Below are 17,278 nucleotides of genomic sequence, written 5' to 3'. Positions count from 1 at the left end.
TGGGGTTGGACGCAGAGTAGGTGCCTGCGAAGAGTGACAAACGTGTTCCAGTGGACGAGAGGGTCCCCGAAGTGCACCGGATGCGCGCAAAAAAACGGGGAGACGGGACACATGTTCGTGGGGCTTAAGGCGGTGTGTGGGCCAGCGCACACGTTTCTTCAGCGCTGGCTGCTCCCAGGGCTCCTCGGAGAAGGGGTTCTGCGGGACCTCTGCCCGCTCATTATGGACAGCTGGCCATTAGTCGGAAGGGGTCTGGGCCCGCAACCACACCCCCTCCTTGGCCCCTGAGATTAAGGGAGTTGGTCCTACAAGTGGCGTACCCTGACCGATGAATGAGCAGTAGTTTCATTATGGAAAAATGCATTAAGATGTACCCCCCCTTACTGAATTCTTCGCTAAACCCCAAATATTTAAAAATGGAAGCGTTTTCGTGTTTTGGCCAATTGTATGTTCATTATAAAAATTCAAACTATACAAGAACTTATAGTTTCCCCTCCCGAGGGTACAGCACTGTGATAATCTTGTTCACCTTTGAATCCAAGTGGTAGTTTGGGTGCATTCTTTTCTGGCTGCATTTAATCCTTGATTAGAAAACGTGCACACACGCATACGTAATTTAAATACTGTCCACCTTTTTTATTGTTTTAAGTGGCTAGGTTTTTTTAATTAATAGACTTTATTTTTTAGAGCAGTTAGGTTTGCAGAAAAATTGAGATGCTAGAGTTCCTATATACTCCCTCCACACCTATAGAGTTTCCCCTATTATAAGTATTTTGTATTGGTGTGGTACATTTACTAATTGGGTGAAACAATATTGATACATCATTATTAACTAAAGTCCATAGTTTACTTTAGGGTTCACTCTCATACAGTTAAGCATCCACCATTACAGCATCATACAGAATAGTTTCCCTGCCCTCAAAATTTCCTGTGCTCCCCCTATCCATCCCTCTCCCTGCCCTCCCCCACCCACACCTATAGATTTGCCTTTTCCAGAATGTCAGTTGGATTCACACAGTATGTATGGCTCCTGTCACTTAGTAATATGCATTTAAGTTTCCTCCCTGTCTTTTCATGGCTTGATAGTTCTTTTCTTCTTAATGCTGAATATTTCATTGTCTGAATGGACCACAGTTTGTCCATTCACCTACTAAAGGACATCTTGATTGCTTCCAAGTTTTGTCAATTATGAATAAAGCTGGTATGTTGTTTCTTTCATACAGGCTTTTGTTTGAACATAATATTCAATTCCTTTGGGTAAATACCAAGAAGTGTGAATGCTGAATCACACTGTAAGACTACATTTGGCTCTGTAAGAAACTGCAAACTGTCTTCCCAAGTGGCTGCACCATTTGCACACCCCACTCCGGAAGGTGACTGAGAGTTCCTGCTGCTCCACATCCCCTCCAGCATCTGGTGTGGTCACTGCCCTGAATTGTGGCTATTCCAAGACATGTAGAGGTGCCCCATTCTCTTTCCACTTCCCTGAGAACATGATGTTGGGCACCTTTCATGTGCATATTTGCCATCTGTATTTGTCCTTTGGGGAGGTGTCTGTTCAGATCTTTTGCCCCTTTTTTTCAGTTGGGCTGTTTGTTTTCTTACTGGTGAGTCATACTATCCACTTTTTCACTATGTACATCTTTCACTTAATGTGCTTCATGGATTCTGGCCATGTTTTGCTCAATTCTTCATCTTGTTTGCTAGATGTATTTCTTTGTGTCACTATGCCACACTTTAACCAATTCCTTACAAATGTATAGTGTTTCTATAAGCAATGCTCTGGACAACACTGGTTTATATAGAGGTAGGGACATATAGATGTCCCAGTTACCTATTGCTGCATAATAAACTTAGTGTTTTAAAAGAACTATTTTGTTACAGCTCACAGTTTTTATGAGTAAGGCATCCCAGCAGAGCTTAGCTGGGTGATTCTCCTGTTCCTTTTGATACCATAGAGATGACTGGGGTGGCTGGGAGGCACTTTGGGTCAGAGTGCCTACATGTGGCCTCTCCAGCACTGCGGTCCCAGGCAGTAGTACTTCTTCTGTGGCCACTCGGGGCTTCCAGAGTTCCAGGAGGCCCCAGTGGAAGCTAGAAGACTCTTGTCGCAAGACATCACCTCACTACATTCTATTGGTCAAGCAAGTCCTTAGTGCCAACCCCGATTTGAGGGGAGGGGAAATTAGACCCCACCTCTCAATGGGAGGAGTAGCAAGGATTGTAGCCATCTCTAATTACCACATTGCCTTTGTTCTTTCGGAAATATTCTTAGAAATGGTATTGCTGGCTCAAAGAGTAGTGTATGTTCTAAGTGCTGATACTTTTTTCTTTTTTTAAGGAGAGCACAACTCACAGTGGCCCATGTGGGGATTGAAACGGCAACCTTGGTGCTATTAGTACCACACTAACCAACTCAGCTAACCAGCCACCCCAGTGCTGATACTTTTAAATGAACTGACACCCCACTAAGGATGTTTCTACATTTTTGTTAACCCTCGATTTCATCAGGCTTTTTTTTTTTTTCAATCAGGCTTTTTCATCCTTGCTAACATGATAGAAAAAAAATAACCAAAAAACCAACCTTGGTGTTTCAATTTGTATTTCATTTTAAGTGAGTGTAAACATGTTTTCACAGATTTGTTGGCTATTTGCAGTTTTTCTATAATTTTCTTCATGTCCTTTACCCATTATCCATGGAGAAATTGGTCTTCTTGCCTTTCATCTAAAAAATAACTATTATCATAGAGAATAAATCATATATCATGCCCATTGTGTGTCATATGTTGAAAATAATTTCTCCCAAATAACAGTTTGTCTTTCACTCACAGAAGAAAACTGCCGAATTCTCTTAGAGACCCTGTTTTTGAAGCTGCCAGAGTGAGAGCTGATTGCCTTACTACCTCTGTTCATTGCTATACACTCTAGTGCAGGGTTTCCCAGCCTCGGCTCTGCTGACATTTTGGACCCGATACCCTGCTGTGGGGGCTGTCCTGTGTCTTGGGTGCTATTTAGCAGCGTCCCTGGCCTCTGCCCAGTAGATGCTGTGAGCACCTCCACCAAAGTTTTGATAACCAAAATGTCCCCGAATTGAGAACCAGTGCTTAAAGGGAAGGCTAAGCTACTTTACCAAAAAAACCCAACCAAATGCAGTGGTTAAAAAAAGACAGAATTTTCTCTTATGTGACAGTCCAGGGGCAGGCAGCTATGCTCATGGCATCACTTGGGGACCCAGATTCCTTCCAGCACGGTGTCTACTCCCAAAAGCGCTCACCATCATCTTTATGGTCAAAGCTGGGTTGAAGGAGGGCAGGGAAGGAAAGAGGGAGAAAGTTCAGCCTGCTGTCTGGAGCACATGCCACTTCTGCTCACATTTCATTGGTGGTAACTTCGTCACCTGGCCACATCTAAGTGCAAGGAGAGCTGGGAAATGGATTCTAGCAGGGCAGTGATGTGCCCAGCACAGTCTCTTCTTCTGAAAGTAGGTGAGTGCTATGGATGAATAGCCCCCCAAAATTCATAGTTCAAATTCCTAACCCCCAATGTGACTAGAGGTAATTAAAAAGAAGAAACCAGAGATCTCTGTCCCTCCCCACATCTGTACAGTGGAATGGCGAGGTGAGGACACAGCCAGCCACCTGCCACACAAAGGAAGAGTTCTCACCAAACATCAACCTTCCTGGTGCCTTGATCTTGGACTTCCAGTCTCCAGAACTGTGAGAAAATAAATCTGATGTTTAAGTCGTCCCATGTGTGGTATTCGTTGTGGCGGCCCAGCTGAAAGAGGGACGTTGATGGATGGTATCAATGTCTGACACAGTTCCTGTGAGACGGAAGGTGCAACACACTGAGGACAGTAAAAGGGTTTGTGTCTTTTCTCTTTTAATAGTAAATCTCACACACACAAAAGTAGAACCTAATGAACCCTGGGTACCCATCAACCAGTTTCAGCAATTATCAACTTAGGACCAAATTTGTGTCACCGGTCTGCAAGCACGCTCAGCATTCCGTCATCTCCTCCACGCAGTGGGCACCCTGGTGCCCGCCTGCTGATCGGAAGGCCTCCACGGGAGCATGAAGAGACTGCGCTCACACTGGGCACACACGCTGCATCGGGCCTGAGACCGGCCAGGGCAGCACAGCACACAGGAGATAACATCCAGCTGCAAGGGCTCTCCTGTGCCCACCTCAGGGCCACGAAGCAAGGACTGGATGCCTGGAAATGCTGCAGCCACCCTGTGACTGCTAAGAAGGAAGGAAAAGCTAAGAGAATTACTAAGATGTTGACATCATTTGACATGACATCGCTGAGCCAAAGAAACAGTTCTTGGTTGCCAGGTTGGGACTTCGCTTTTGTGGGATAATTGCAGGCCTTGATGATTTCAGCCAGTTGGGTTACTCTCCTGGTGCAGTTGAAGCATCCTGATGAGAAAGAAGGACATGTTGGCAGAGGCGGAAGCGAAACTGCTTGTTGTAGCTTAGTAACAAACCCGCTGTATGTGTGCTACTTTAGCAACTTCTGTGATCAAACGGGCACCCCCACCACACAGGCCCCATCAGCCAGGCCCCCTCCGTTTCCACGGGTGAGCAGGAGGGCTGTGCAGTCACAAGCTGATGTAGTACACGTATGTCCCTCCATCTCAGCAAATGATGTGGTGAAAGGCTGTCCTGGGACTCGTCCCACACTAGATCTCTTCTGTTCTCTGATCCCTTCATCCTTTTGAAGGCAAGCTGGACATGTTTGAACGAGACAGCAATCAAAGGATATTACTTCCTACACAAGGCCACATTAAGCACTAGTCTTTGTGTCATGAGCTTTCACTAGGCAGCAGCAAAGGACCCCAAAGTCTGTGACTCGGAGTCACAACGGTTTATTTCTGGCCGGTGCTGCCTATCAGCTGCATATCTTCATTCCAGGATCCAGGCTGAAAACAGCAGCCCTAAAGGTGCACATGCTGTTCTCAAGCTGGAGGCAGGAGTGGGGTGGGCGAAGGACACAACTGCTTTTAAGGCTTCTGCCTGTACATGTGCTGACAGCTGATTACTTTGCAGCAGGTCTGGGAGTCATGTGGCCAAGCTCAGCATCAAGGAAGGAAGCAAATAATTGGAAATAATAACATAATCTATCGCACTTCCAAGACTGAAAACCAAATCAGGGAGGGGCTCAATCAGGAAAACATGAGGCTACTCTAGGTATCTTGGGTAATACTGTCACCTAGGCCTTGGCAGCTACTGAAAGAACTGGGGGAGGAAAGTTCAGGGAAACTGCTGCCAAAGACTCAGCCCAAGTGCTTGCTGAATGGGTGGTCTCCAGACCTGGCAGGAAGCCACCGCGTTCTCAAACCTGAAAGCCGGGGCCAACCTCTTGGTCTACAGCAGAGAAGCACGTAGTTCTCAAAAGCTCGCTGAGACAACAGCGTGAATTTCATGTCTACCATATTTCTGGCTGCGACTGCCTCCCAAAAAGTGGCCTCCAAATTTTGTGCCAGTGCCTCTCATCCGCAAACCCTAAACCAGTATCACAGAAGAAATCCTGTGAAATGTACTTCCAAGCTTGTTATGGGCAGAATGTGTCCACCCAAAGTCTGTTGGAGTCCTGACCCCACCTGATAGCATTTGGCCGAGAGCCTCTGGAGATGACTTGGGTTCGATGCCGTCAGGAAGGCGGGATCCTCACGTGGGAAGTGTCCTGGGAGAAAAGGCACGAAATCCTTCCAACTGCGCAGTCTCACCTGAAAAATGCCCAGCAGCCCAGATGTCCCTCAGATAATAACAGCAAACATTACTCAGCGAGTTCTAGAAGCCCGGGGCTCGTGTCAGACGAAACGCTTTCCGCCTCCCCACGACGTGGACCGTTGACCCCGTCCTCACCGTTACCCACGTCCACAGGCGTGGGAGCCCGAGCTGAAAGCACGGCCCGCTTCTCTCCCGTGTCCCTGTGAGTTTGCACACGTTGTCTTTGGGAATGGGACCCTCAGAGCTTTGCAGTCCGTGCTTTAGGACTGAGCGACAATCCCGTGCTTTCCCAGGGCTGTCGCGTGGCCAGTGTGCAGACGGCCTCTCCCCCCCGCAGGACACAGTCCAAGCGGCAGCGGCCCCGGCGCAGCAGGAGCTGGACCGCCCGCTCCGGAGGGAGGGACAGTGCGCCCGCGGCCTGCGCCGCGCTTCCGCCGCAACTCGCCGCCGACTCGCCGCCCGCCTCCCGCGGCCCGGCCCTCAGCCCTCAGCTCACGCGCCGCCGCCCGCCTGCCCCTGTGCGAGACAGGAGAGCGGCCCGCGCGAAACACCCGGGCCGAAGGCGCGGCCTCCGCCGGAAGAGGCGGTGCGACCAGCCGCCCTCGTCCCGCCCCCGGCTCAGTCTTAGCTAATCCGGCCAACGCTGGGAACTGCCAGCCAATCGCAGTGCGCGCCGCCGCCGCCCGCCCGTTTCAGGCCGTCCCCGCGCGCCGCGGCCGACGGCCAATGGGGGCGCCGGGAGGCGGCGTGGCGACGCGGCGGCGTGGCGACGCGGGGTTTTGGCGGGCGCCCGAAAGCGGGCGATGGCGGGCCGGCGTGGGGCGCTCATCGTGCTGGAGGGTGTGGACCGCGCCGGGAAGAGCACGCAGAGCCGCAAGCTGGTGTCCGCGCTGTGCGCCGCCGGGCACCGCGCGGAGCTGCTCCGCTTCCCGGGTGGGTGGCGCGCGCGCGGGAAAGGCCGGGTGGCGGGGGCCAGGGGCCTGGGCCAGAAGGCCGGGAGGACGCGGGAACCGGGGACTGGATGGGACGCCGAGGGGCCGGGGCTTGAGGCACCGCCCGAGGGGCCGGGGGCGGCCGCGGCCGGGGGTCCTCGCGAGCGAACGCGCGGCCGCGCTCTCGCCCAGTCCGGTTCCTCCCCGACGGAGCGCCAGGGTGGGGGTGCCTCATCCGGAGTCAGCTGCGGACGAGGGCACGGAGGCCCCGTCGTGCCCCCGGCCGTACTTTGGTTTGTCTGACAGACGACTGGCGTGGAGCTCGGTGGTGGCCGCGTGTGTGCACCGCCTTCGAAACGTCTGTTCCCAGTGGTCGCCGCGTCCGGTATCACTCGCTTCTGCTGCATCTGTGCGTGTATTTTTGTGCAGCTCTGCTGATCTCTAGTTGGTGTACAATGAAGTGCACATGTTTAAGGTGTACAGTTTGATGAGCTTCGACATGGTTATACATCCGTGGAACTTTTCACAGTCAAGGCATTGACTGTACGTCTGTCACCCCCCCCCCCCCCAAAGTTTCCTGGTGCTGTTTTGTAATCCAGGTCTGTTTTGTTTGTTTTGTTTTTTGGATACACGTTTGACCTCTGAATTTTGTGATGTTTTTAAAGTAAAACATTGAGCTTGAGAGTGCTTATTAAAAGTTCAATGTTAAATGATCAGGAGACAGCTTAAGGCTTACAAAACCCGGATAGGGAAATGGGGAAAACGCCTTTTTGAATATTTAGTGTTCTGATCTTTAAGCCAACCCATCTACACATCTTATAAATGCTTCCTTTGAGGTAACTGCTTTCTATCTGAGTTCCTTTCACCTGAAGCATCTTGGTCCCAGTGTGTCTGCGTCCTGCTGCCTTTTCTCAGGGAAACCCCTAAAGCTTCACGGGAGGTCTGAAGCTGTCCAGAAATGCAGTAAAATAAAACAAACTTAGACCTGAGTCCAGGACCAGAAGTTCAGCCCAAACTATATTCTAATGTAGATGGAAAGCCTGACCTTGCTTTTGTGTGTCTCTCTTTTCAGAAAGATCAACTGAAATCGGCAAGCTTCTGAGTTCTTACTTGGAAAAGAAGAGTGAGGTGGAGGACCACTCAGTACACCTGCTCTTCTCTGCGAACCGCTGGGAGCATGTGTAAAAGCACTGCCCTTCCACCCTGCCCCCCGCATGCCTGGCTCCCTCCTGAGGTTCCAGAGGGGAATGCTGCTGAGGGTTGTGCACACTGGTGACTGATGCTGCAGGCTGTGTCTGTACAGGTTCTTTCCAGTCCTGTGACCAGAGAGCGCACAGCTGTGTACTTCCCTGAGAGCACCAGTCGATGCTTCCTCTTCCTCCTGCCCACCCCCATTTGTAATTAATAGACTTTTTTTTTAGGTAGCATTAGGTGTACAGAAAAACTGATTAAAAAGTACAGTTCCCCCACACCCCTGTCTCTTCCTTCCTGCTCCCCTCAGTTTTTGTTATTTCTGTCTTTGATGACTGTCACATTTGTTACAATTGATGAACCAATTTTGGTTGGTGTTTTATCCTCTCCCACCCCCTTTTTGTTTTATATTATCTTAGTAGATTCCCTCTTTAGTAACATTTACCTGTTATTGCCTGACTAAGGTGTATATTTTCAGCAGCTTCTCCCCAGAATGGGCCTAACACTCTCCGGTTCTGCCCAGATCCTTTTTTTTTTTTTAAAGGGTGCAGCTCACTCACAGTGGCCCTTGAAATCATTTCAATCAACTGGAAATGTTAAGAATAGTACCAAAAATTCCCATATGCCTGCCCTTCACCAAGTTTCACCTATTAGTAACATTTTGCTTCATTATTTGCTCACTCTTAAAAATTACAGGGCATTTGTTTCATACAATGCTGTGTTTCGCTTCACTTTGGGCAGGAATAACACAGAAGGGACGTGACATTAGGTCCCCCGTAGGAGATGCTGCCAGAAGGGAGGCCCAGCAGTGGGGCCCTCATCATGTGTGAAGAGGAGCTTGCCAGGCTTTCCCACTAAGTGACTGTCTTTCCTGTTGTCAACAGCTAAAAGGGATACCACAAAAGTACATGGAACCCCTTCCTTGTCACTCATTAATACCCTGCCTGAGTCAGTCATGGTTTCATACGGTGATTTTCTAATTCCATCATTCTTTCTCCATTTATTAGTTGCATTCTTCCTTCCCCATCCTATCCATCCATTATCAGTGTGGACTCAAAACGGGTCTTTACTGAGTGGTCATAAGCCACTGCTGTCATTTGTTTTGATGTTTAGATTGTTGGAAGTTTGGCTTGTGGAGTCTTCAGGCTGGCTCCTGTGTCCATTTGATGTATTCCCAGGCCTCATTTTCTGATAACTTACTTTTGGGTATAACAGGATTTCAGGACAAGGGTACAGAGTGTGATCAAACGTCTTGGTGCAGTTTTTCCCCTTCCCTGTGTGTTCATGTGGGATATGGTGAGGTTCATTTGACTCTACAATTTTAGGGTAGTTTTCCTCCATCTTTGTTGATTCAGTTTTTGAATACGTATATTAAACGGTTCAAGTCAAAAGCATACAAAAAGGTCCACTGCCCTGCCCATCCTCCTGTCCCACTCCTGCCCTCCCCATGGGTAACATTTTCCCTGATTTTTTTACAGAAGAAGCAGGTGTGTATGTGTCCTCACCTTTCTTGTACAAAAGGTAGCTGATGATACATACTTGTTTGTACTTTGTTTATTGGCAACACGTCAGGTCGTTTATTCTGCTTACAGACATCATTCTTCACAGGTGCATCACTCTTGTGCATGCACCATATTTGCTTTTGCAGAATGGGTAGGTTTTTAATAGTTTGCAATTACAAGTAATGCTGTGATGAAGACAGCATCTCGCTGTTGCAGGTGTATGCGTTCCCCTCTCCCCCCTTCTATGAGCTTCTCCAGGTCACAGGGATCAAACAACCTTTGGTTCCCTAAAGTGCAAGCGATGCTTCTTGCTAATGTCATGCCCTTTGTCTCTGCTCATCATCCTAAGCTCTCAAGGCTTAGGATGCTGTCACCTGGGTGAGACCTTCCTCAGGATCTCATTCCTGTTGTCCTTTCAGGCCCGAGGGCATTGGTGCATCCTTCCATCCTTCTGGGCTGCGTCTACCTCTTCACTCCTTTCTCGAGTTGGGTAACCTGGCCCTTGCGCCTGCCCACACAGCTGAGCAGACCTCCCAGTGGACATGTCTTCATCAGTTATGTTTGCTAGTCTATAGTGGCCTTGTCTCTCTCATGTTGGGCTGTGCTGGGAGTACCTGTGTGGCATCTTCTAAAGAGGAGGTCAGAGCTTTTTGACTAGGAAGAATGTTACAAGTCACTGCCCCAAATACCTTCATTGCATGGTTTCTAAGCTGCCAAATTGTGTCGTCGGAATGGTTTAAGCACAACAGTTCAGGGGCTGGGAGGCCAGGACCGTGGCTCAGAAGCACTTTCTGTTTTAGGCCATTAATTAAGGAGAAGCTGAGCCAGGGTGTCACCCTCGTTGTGGACAGATATGCGTTTTCTGGGGTCGCCTTCACCAGCGCCAAGGAGGTGAGTGCTGCTGGGCCCGTGGGGTGACGCCAGGTGTGACTCTCCTTGCTGGCACAAAGCAGCTAAGAGTGTTACCACTAAGAGTGTCACGGTCCTTATATTTTTTGAGTTTGCTCTTTATCATAGGAAGAACAACCTTTTATGTAGCGACATTGTTTTCACAGATGTAATTTTATCTTTTACTTGGAAGATGCATTTCACATATTTTCAAAGATGTCCCGTCAGAACTTTTCATCCTGTGCCTTATGTTCAGACCAGATGGCGAGTGTCTGCAATGCTGTTTTTATTTCCTGACCTCCCTGCCCCAGGTAGAATGGCAGTGACCGCACTAACCCCCTTTATTGTGCTTTTTATTTTGAAAGTTTCAAATAGGTACCAGCAGAAAAATGATACACCACCCAGCACCGTGACCCATCACCCCCAAATAGCTTAATTTCCCCTCAAAAGTTAGCAGTCACCCATAATGTCACCATTTAGTCAGTGTTCAAAGTCCTTAGTTCTCTCTCAGAAGTTGAGTTGTCTTGAGTTTTCACCGTTAGACTGAATCAGTCCAGTCAAGGCCCATACTTGAAATGTCTCTTAAATGTATTAATAGGCAGATTCCTCCATCTTTTTCCTTGCACCGGAACGGTTTTGAGTTTTATTTTTGCAAGCCTACCTCGGGGGCATCGGGCTCTCTTCAAGAGGCACAGGGTGTCTGGTCACCTCTCTCTTGTGATGACAGCCCTCGGTGTGATTATTCAGAACGGTTTGCTATATGGTAATCTTTTAATTCTGCCAGTTCTTCCTCCTGGCTGGCTGGAATCCTGCTTTAAAGGACGCTCCCCTGTGGAGTATTGGCTGCTTAGATTCCGTCTGTAAAGGGGGGACAAGACATGACTGAACACGCCACGAGCTGGTCCCTGTCCTTGCAGGCGCCCTCAGCGGGGCATGGTCCTCAAGTGCGTGGCACTGAGCTCACAGCTGGGCTCTAATCCTAAACCTTCAGAGCCGCGTGGCCCTACCTTTTCCTCCAGAAATGGGGACACTGTTTAGAGTTGGTGGATTTCTAGGATTGTTGGTCTTCCTCTCTGTCTTTGGAAGGGGGACGACACCCGGGCAGGCGTGTGGGTGAGCAGACGTGACCGAGGGCTGGTGGGTCTCAGGCTCTCTTCTGGCCAGAGGGTGCAGGCTGCATTAGCATGACCAGCCTAGGACCCGGCTGTGGGACGCGCCCGTGGACGTGGTGCTTTGTCTGCTTCTGAATGTGTTCCCAGTCAGAACAGAAGAAGGTAGCGTGGGAGAAAGGAAGCCGTGTGGGACCTAAAAGAAAGAGCCACTGCCAGTGAGGACGCTCACTGCTTGGCATCGCACCAAACGCGGCCTCGTTTGTGTCCTCCCATAAATTTCAGAACCAGGAAATGAGGCGCGTTGCACTTTCCTCCACTAACTGTTGGCTTCCTTCCGCAGAACTTCTCCCTGCACTGGTGCAAGCAGCCAGACGTGGGCCTCCCCAAGCCCGACCTGGTCGTGTTCCTGCAGGTGCGGCTGGCAGAGGCCGCCAAGCGGGGAGAGTTTGGCCACGAGCGCTATGAGAATGGGTCATTCCAGAAGCGGGCGCTGCAGAGCTTCGGGCAGCTCATGGGGGACAAGACTCTGAACTGGAGGGTGAGTTCACCTGGGGCCTTCGGGAAGCAGCTGCCAGCCCTGCCAGCTCCCGGCCCTGCCAGCTCCCGCAGCTGAGCCGACCCGAGCCGCGCTGCTGGGCGTCCCTCGGGGTACTGGCACCCACAAGTCGGTGGTGGGTTTCTTGCAGCGTGGGCACTGTGTGCCTGTGGGAGAGTCGGGAAGAGCTTGGCAGGGACCAACATGGAAGCAGCAGCCCTGCGTGCTGGGGCCCTTTGCAGAGTCTCTGTCCTGGTTTAGCCACGGGACCTTGTCACCCAGAACAGGAAATCCCTGAGTCACACCTTGCTTTACCTGCCATTTCTATTGGAAGAGGAACACTTTAGCTTATTGTCTGCTTTTACATAATCTCAGCGGAAGGTGGGCCTTGTCTGTTCTGGGGGTCAGCCCCCAGTGTTCTTCCGGTGTTGGGGTCATGGGCGCGCCTGTGTCCACACTGAGTTCCAGGCGCAAGACGGCTCCTCATTCTGCTGGATGCTCCGGCGCCCAACACGCCCCCCGATGGACATGTCCCCTACAGACGCGCCTCACACACATGTCCCCATGGACACAGGTCCCACCACGGTTGTGCTCGGCCACCTCCCTGTGCGCCCTTGAGTCACCCTTGCTGCAGGATGTGACCCTTCCTCCCAGATGCAAAGCTGGCCCTGCGTGCGCCTCGGCCCAGCACCACCTTCTCTCGAGCACACCCTAGTGGCTGGGCCCACCTTTGCCCCAGCGCAGCCAGAGGCGGGGCTTAGGTGGTGCCAGGTGCCTGCCCTGGGCACGTGGACACGGCCTTTCTTTCCTACTGCCAGCATCCACTGCCAGCACCGTGCTGTGTCCTCGCTGCTCTGTGGAAGGGTAAGGTGTTGGCTTTGAACCTCATCTGCCTTATGCGGGTGGCCGTCCCACCTCTGTGCAGTCCACCAGGCAACTTCCTTGGGCTCCTTTGTGGTACAGCTTGCTCCCTGACCTTGCGTCCCTGTCTCATGCTCAGGTCAGTGCTGAGCACACATCATGTTTGGGGGGGTGAGGAAGGGTCCTTCCTCCCTGAAGGGAAGGTCAGCAAGGCGCAGATGTGAATAAAACAGAAAAACATGTCTGTACAGATAGAAACATATAGATACACTGCTAGTCTGATGAGCATGAGATGTTTACGTGTCTCAGAGTAAAGTACTTACTAAATCACAGAGGGAAAAACAGCCCCTTCGCTGTGGAGAAGCCTGGCAGGTACCACCTTAGCCAAGCAGTCAAAGTGAACAGCCCCAGGAGCGCGACAGGACGCAACGTGACAGGACGCGCGACAACCCAGCACCCCTCTGTGCCACCCGCCAAAGACACACGACCTTCATCTGTGCTGGGTTGCGCCATGCCAAATGCTGAGGGTCTTCTCTCTGTCCCGGTGATTCTACATGGTTTCAGTTATGTATTCTCATTGATAACACATTTCAACATCTACAAGGAGCAAGGCAAGAAAGTATAGAATGCGGGGTGTGAATCGGGAAGAGGCAGAGAAAAGCGCCCTCTCCTCCCAGGTCACCACCCCTGAGCTTCTGTTTCAGTCGTCTCTCTCAGCCTTGAGAATGTCCTTGAATGTTTCTTGTACGGCAGGTCTCCTGATGTAGAATTCTCAGCTTTTGTTTATCTGAAATTTTATATTTATTAGAATTCTTTTGCACATTTTTCAAGCAATAAGAAACATGCATAAAAGTTGCAAGTACAGTACAAAAAACTTTCCCAGGGCCATTTCAGAATTAGTACCTATACCCGCTCACTGCTGGGGACTTGGCAATTCCTACATAACTCAAGTGGAGGCATTAACGCGGGCCCATTCCCACTGTCTGGCCTCCAGGCCCCGTTCAGGTTCTCTTATTGGCTCCACGAGTGTCCATTATAACGGGACCCAGACCGCAGTCACATCACTGGTGTCCAGCCCATGACTTTCACGACCCTGACATTTTTGAAGATGACAGCGGATACCAGTAGGTGAGTCTCAGATGGGTTTTGCTGTTCCCCCGTGATTGGATTTAGGTCGTGTGTCTTTGGCAGGGTGGCACAGAGGGGTGCTGGGTTGTCGCGCGTCCTGTCATGTGGCGTACAGTGTTAGTCGGTCCCGCTCCTGGGGCTGTTCACTTTGACTGCTTGGCTATGGTGGTACCTGCCAGGCTTCTCCACAGTGAAGGGGCTGTTTTTCCCTCTGTGATTTAGTAAGTACTTCGCGGGGAGTTTCTCTGAGACGTAAACATCTCATGCTCATCAGACTGGCAGTGTATTTATGTGTTTCTATCTGTAGAGACTCATGTTTTTCTGTTTTATTTAGCAGCCCCGTCATGTTCACTGTTTATTTGATGTCCATATTGCCCCCGGTCTGGCCAACAGGCACCCGCCCCTTCACACCAGCTCCAGCACCCTGATATGATAGGTTCCCCCCTTTTGGGCACTTCCTGCTCCTGGTGTGTTAAGACCTCTGGGTCATCCTGCACACGCCCAGCCCAGCTCCGGAGTCGGCCGCTTCCCTAGGGGGCCCTGGTTCCCTTTCGCAGGAAGGTGGGAAATGGACACCTGGGCACCCGGGGTGCTCACTGCCACTGGGTGTTGCTGCTCCCCAGCCCACAGAGGACCATGCCCCCAGGCTGCAGTGTGGGGCTAGCCGGCCACTGCGCCGCTGGGGGTGGTGCTGTGCAAGAGCTTCGTGGCTGGACCCGTGGCCAGCGAGGTGACCCTCAGGAAGTGGCCCTTGTCTGTGGTCTCGGGATCTGGAGGAAGTGCCTGTTGTTTTTACATAGGTCTGTCAGGAACCTCAGGAGGAAGGGTGTCTTTCCAGGAGCTTTTCCAGACGCTGTTCTTGGCCTGGGCTGAGTGCTCCGCCTTCTCCCTGACTGGCAGTGGCAGAGGCCTTGGGCCTGTCCTCCCGCCACTGGAGACCAGCTTCTCTTGGCTGGCTCCCTTGGTGACGCAGGTCTTCGTGCTGTCCGTGAGGGGGCAGCATTTCACATGAGAACACCGCTCCGTCCGCCTGGCAGCCAGGGCAAAACCCTGTGCCCAGGCAGGGCAGGGTTTAGACCCCAGGGTGCTGGAGTGTGGCCTGAGCAGGAGCTGCTGTGCAGGCTGTGGGGAGAGGCAGGTGTCCTCGGGAGCGGGACTGGGCCGCCGCAGGGGTCAGGGGCAGCTTCGTCCCGAGGACACAAGCAGAGCCCACCGTTGCCCGCTGCGGTCAAGGATCAGAGAAGGATGTGGGTGAAGGATCCCCGAGGAACTGCGCTGCCTTTCCAGAACCCAGCTCCAGAACCCTTCACTGAGAACAGTGCAAAGTGCTAACGACCCTCTTCCTTCTCCCTGGGAACAGGTGGTCGACGCTTCCAGAAGCATCGAAGATGTCCACAAGGAAATCCATGAGCTATGTGAGGACACCATCCAGGCCGCCATGCACAGGCCGCTGGAGGAGCTATGGACATAGGCACAGAGGGACCGCGTCCCCTCCCTGCACGCGTGCGAGGCGGGCCACGCTGGCTGAGCGCCCAAGACAAGCGGAACCGGCTCAGCCCGTCAGCAGCTTCCCTCTGCCCTCAGCCTGGAGACGGGCTTCTCACCGCAGGATGAGCCACATCTAAGCAGCTCATCCACACGGGGGGGATTTCTCACAGGTACCAATAAAGTTAACTTGGAAACATGCTGCGGGGGCCTCATTCCTCTGTGGCAGTGGGGCCACACTTGCTCGAGGCAGAGAGCCTCTGGACACCCCCCCAGCCTTGTCTGTGGTTCCCACTGTGGGTCCCGAGCGCCTGATATGCTGGCCTCGCTGGGCCCTCGCCGGCCATGTCCCAGTGCTGTGACGCCTGTCTCATCTAAACACAGCTGATGCCAGCTTGGCTGGTCTTCTGTTGTGGCCCAAAGTGCCAGGAGCGTAACTTCACTGCACCCCATTTTCAGCAGCTCTGCGACGGAATGATTAGCAGCACCCACCGGCAGACGGCAGTACAGAGGCTGCAGTGATGGCAGGTGGGGTTCCTGGGGGCCCAGGCTGCAGTCTCAGCACCCTTCCTGCTGAGGCCAGGAGACTGGGTTCTGGGCCCTCGCTAGAAACTGAGCTGGAAGTGTCCCAACAGTTCTGACCGGGGCTGTGACCAGCAGCACCCAGGTCCCCGGCTTCCCCAAACCAGGCGGGTCTGCTCTTGTCTGGGTTCCACAGACAGGCTGCCTGTCGTGTCCTCGGTCACTCAGTAGGTGTGGGGCCAGGATGGGCCCAGGCTGTCCAGCCCTGGGTCCCGGTCCCTTGCAGCACCTTGAGGACACAAGAAACAGGTGAGGACAGCCAGTATCTGCACACTCAGTCACAATAAGGTCAGGAGAACAGTCCTGGGGACGTGAGGGTTTGAGGAGCTCCCTGCAGCTCTGCTGATGGGAGCAGGGTGGCCTCAGGGTCGGTACCTCTGCAAGTCCTGGTTACGTCGACCCAGACCATGTGGCAGACACTCCAGGTCGGAGTTCGAGGACCCACAATTGAGTGAGAGATGAGGGTTTGCACAGTTAACCATTTCCATTAAAACAGCCCCAGGATCACCTGCAGGGATGGCCTGGTGACATCACCAGGGCCCCGTGCTGTGCAGTGAAAGGGGAACATGGGATTGGTTTCTCAGACCTGACAGCAGTAGTTTATCTGCCTCTGGACACGTCAGGGTCACTGGGGTGGGCCCAGCTGGCGCTCAGCGAGAGGTCGGGCTGTGTCCCAGGCACTCAGGACAGGACAACAGCCGGGTGGAGCCTGCAGCCACAGCTGGGCTGGAAACCACTAGATCTTTCTCTGGCCCAGTCGGTGGGGTGGGGTAAAGGCTGCAGTACAGACCACCCTGTCAGGGCTTGGCTGTGGGGTCAGAGCCCAGGGCTGAGCAGAACCCTACAGCTGGTGGTAGGGCTGGGCAGGGGCAGAAACAGTCCCATCTCCAAGTCAGCAAACTTCACAAACAGCACTGCTGTGACATCGGCCAGCCAGGGTTGCGGGCAGGCGTGGCCGAGGGGCTGTGTCCTCGGGAACCTTGTCTCCACTGGCTGTGGTGTCTCCCTGAAGAGGTCTGTCGGGCACTGTGGCGAGCAGAGTAATGGCCCCAAGGACATCCACGTCCCCATCCCAGGAGCTGTGAACAGGGTGCCTGCTTGGCAGAGGGGACCTGGAAATGGGAGGCCATCTTAGCTGACGGTGAGGGGAGAGCCTACATGGCATCGCAAGGGTCTGTGTGAGGCCGGCAGGAGGGGCCGAGCCAGGAGATTTGCGCCGGGAGGAGGGCAGGAGAATGACTGCTGGCTCTGAGGGTGGAGGGGCTGCCGTGGCTTCTAGAAGCTGGACAAGGTGACTCAACATTGTCCCTGAGCCTGCAGGAGGAA

The 17,278-nt window shown here is 52.4% G+C and overlaps 1 protein-coding gene and 2 long non-coding RNA genes across 4 annotated transcripts; 1 reads left to right on the top strand and 2 right to left on the bottom strand.

Annotated features, from left to right (window-relative positions):
* Nucleotides 1-3,156: 3,156 nt before the first annotated feature.
* On the bottom strand, nt 3,157-3,793 carry LOC109439207 (uncharacterized). The gene is made up of 2 exons (XR_002136467.3): nt 3,665-3,793; nt 3,157-3,294 (listed from the first exon to the last, which is right to left on the bottom strand). It is a non-coding gene; the product is annotated as an uncharacterized LOC109439207 (long non-coding RNA).
* A 72-nt stretch (nt 3,794-3,865) lies between these two features.
* Nucleotides 3,866-6,302, bottom strand: LOC148754926 (uncharacterized). Its single transcript, XR_016019519.1, has 3 exons — nt 5,872-6,302; nt 5,607-5,689; nt 3,866-4,731 (listed from the first exon to the last, which is right to left on the bottom strand). It is a non-coding gene; the product is annotated as an uncharacterized LOC148754926 (long non-coding RNA).
* Nucleotides 6,303-6,458: 156 nt separating this feature from the next.
* DTYMK (deoxythymidylate kinase) lies at nt 6,459-15,571 on the top strand. 2 transcript variants are annotated; one of them, XM_074316632.2, is made up of 5 exons: nt 6,459-6,669; nt 7,741-7,849; nt 10,162-10,252; nt 11,774-11,899; nt 15,246-15,571. In XM_074316632.2, exons 1-5 carry the CDS (start codon nt 6,540-6,542, stop codon nt 15,354-15,356), a joined length of 567 nt encoding a protein of 188 aa, XP_074172733.1. In that variant the 5' UTR covers nt 6,459-6,539; the 3' UTR covers nt 15,357-15,571. The 2 variants fall into 2 exon arrangements, with proteins under 2 accessions (XP_074172733.1, XP_019567212.2); XM_019711653.3 differs by having other exon boundaries at nt 6,462-6,669; nt 11,702-11,899.
* The last annotated feature ends 1,707 nt before the right edge of the window (nt 15,572-17,278 follow it).

This window comes from Rhinolophus sinicus, chromosome 17, assembly GCF_057876585.1.
Source record: "Rhinolophus sinicus isolate RSI-liver-muscle chromosome 17, RSI-T2T, whole genome shotgun sequence".
Taxonomy (NCBI): domain Eukaryota; kingdom Metazoa; phylum Chordata; class Mammalia; order Chiroptera; family Rhinolophidae; genus Rhinolophus; species Rhinolophus sinicus.
The sequence above is the reverse complement of the archived record's forward strand: the minus strand, read 5'-3'. Positions and strand labels throughout refer to the sequence as shown.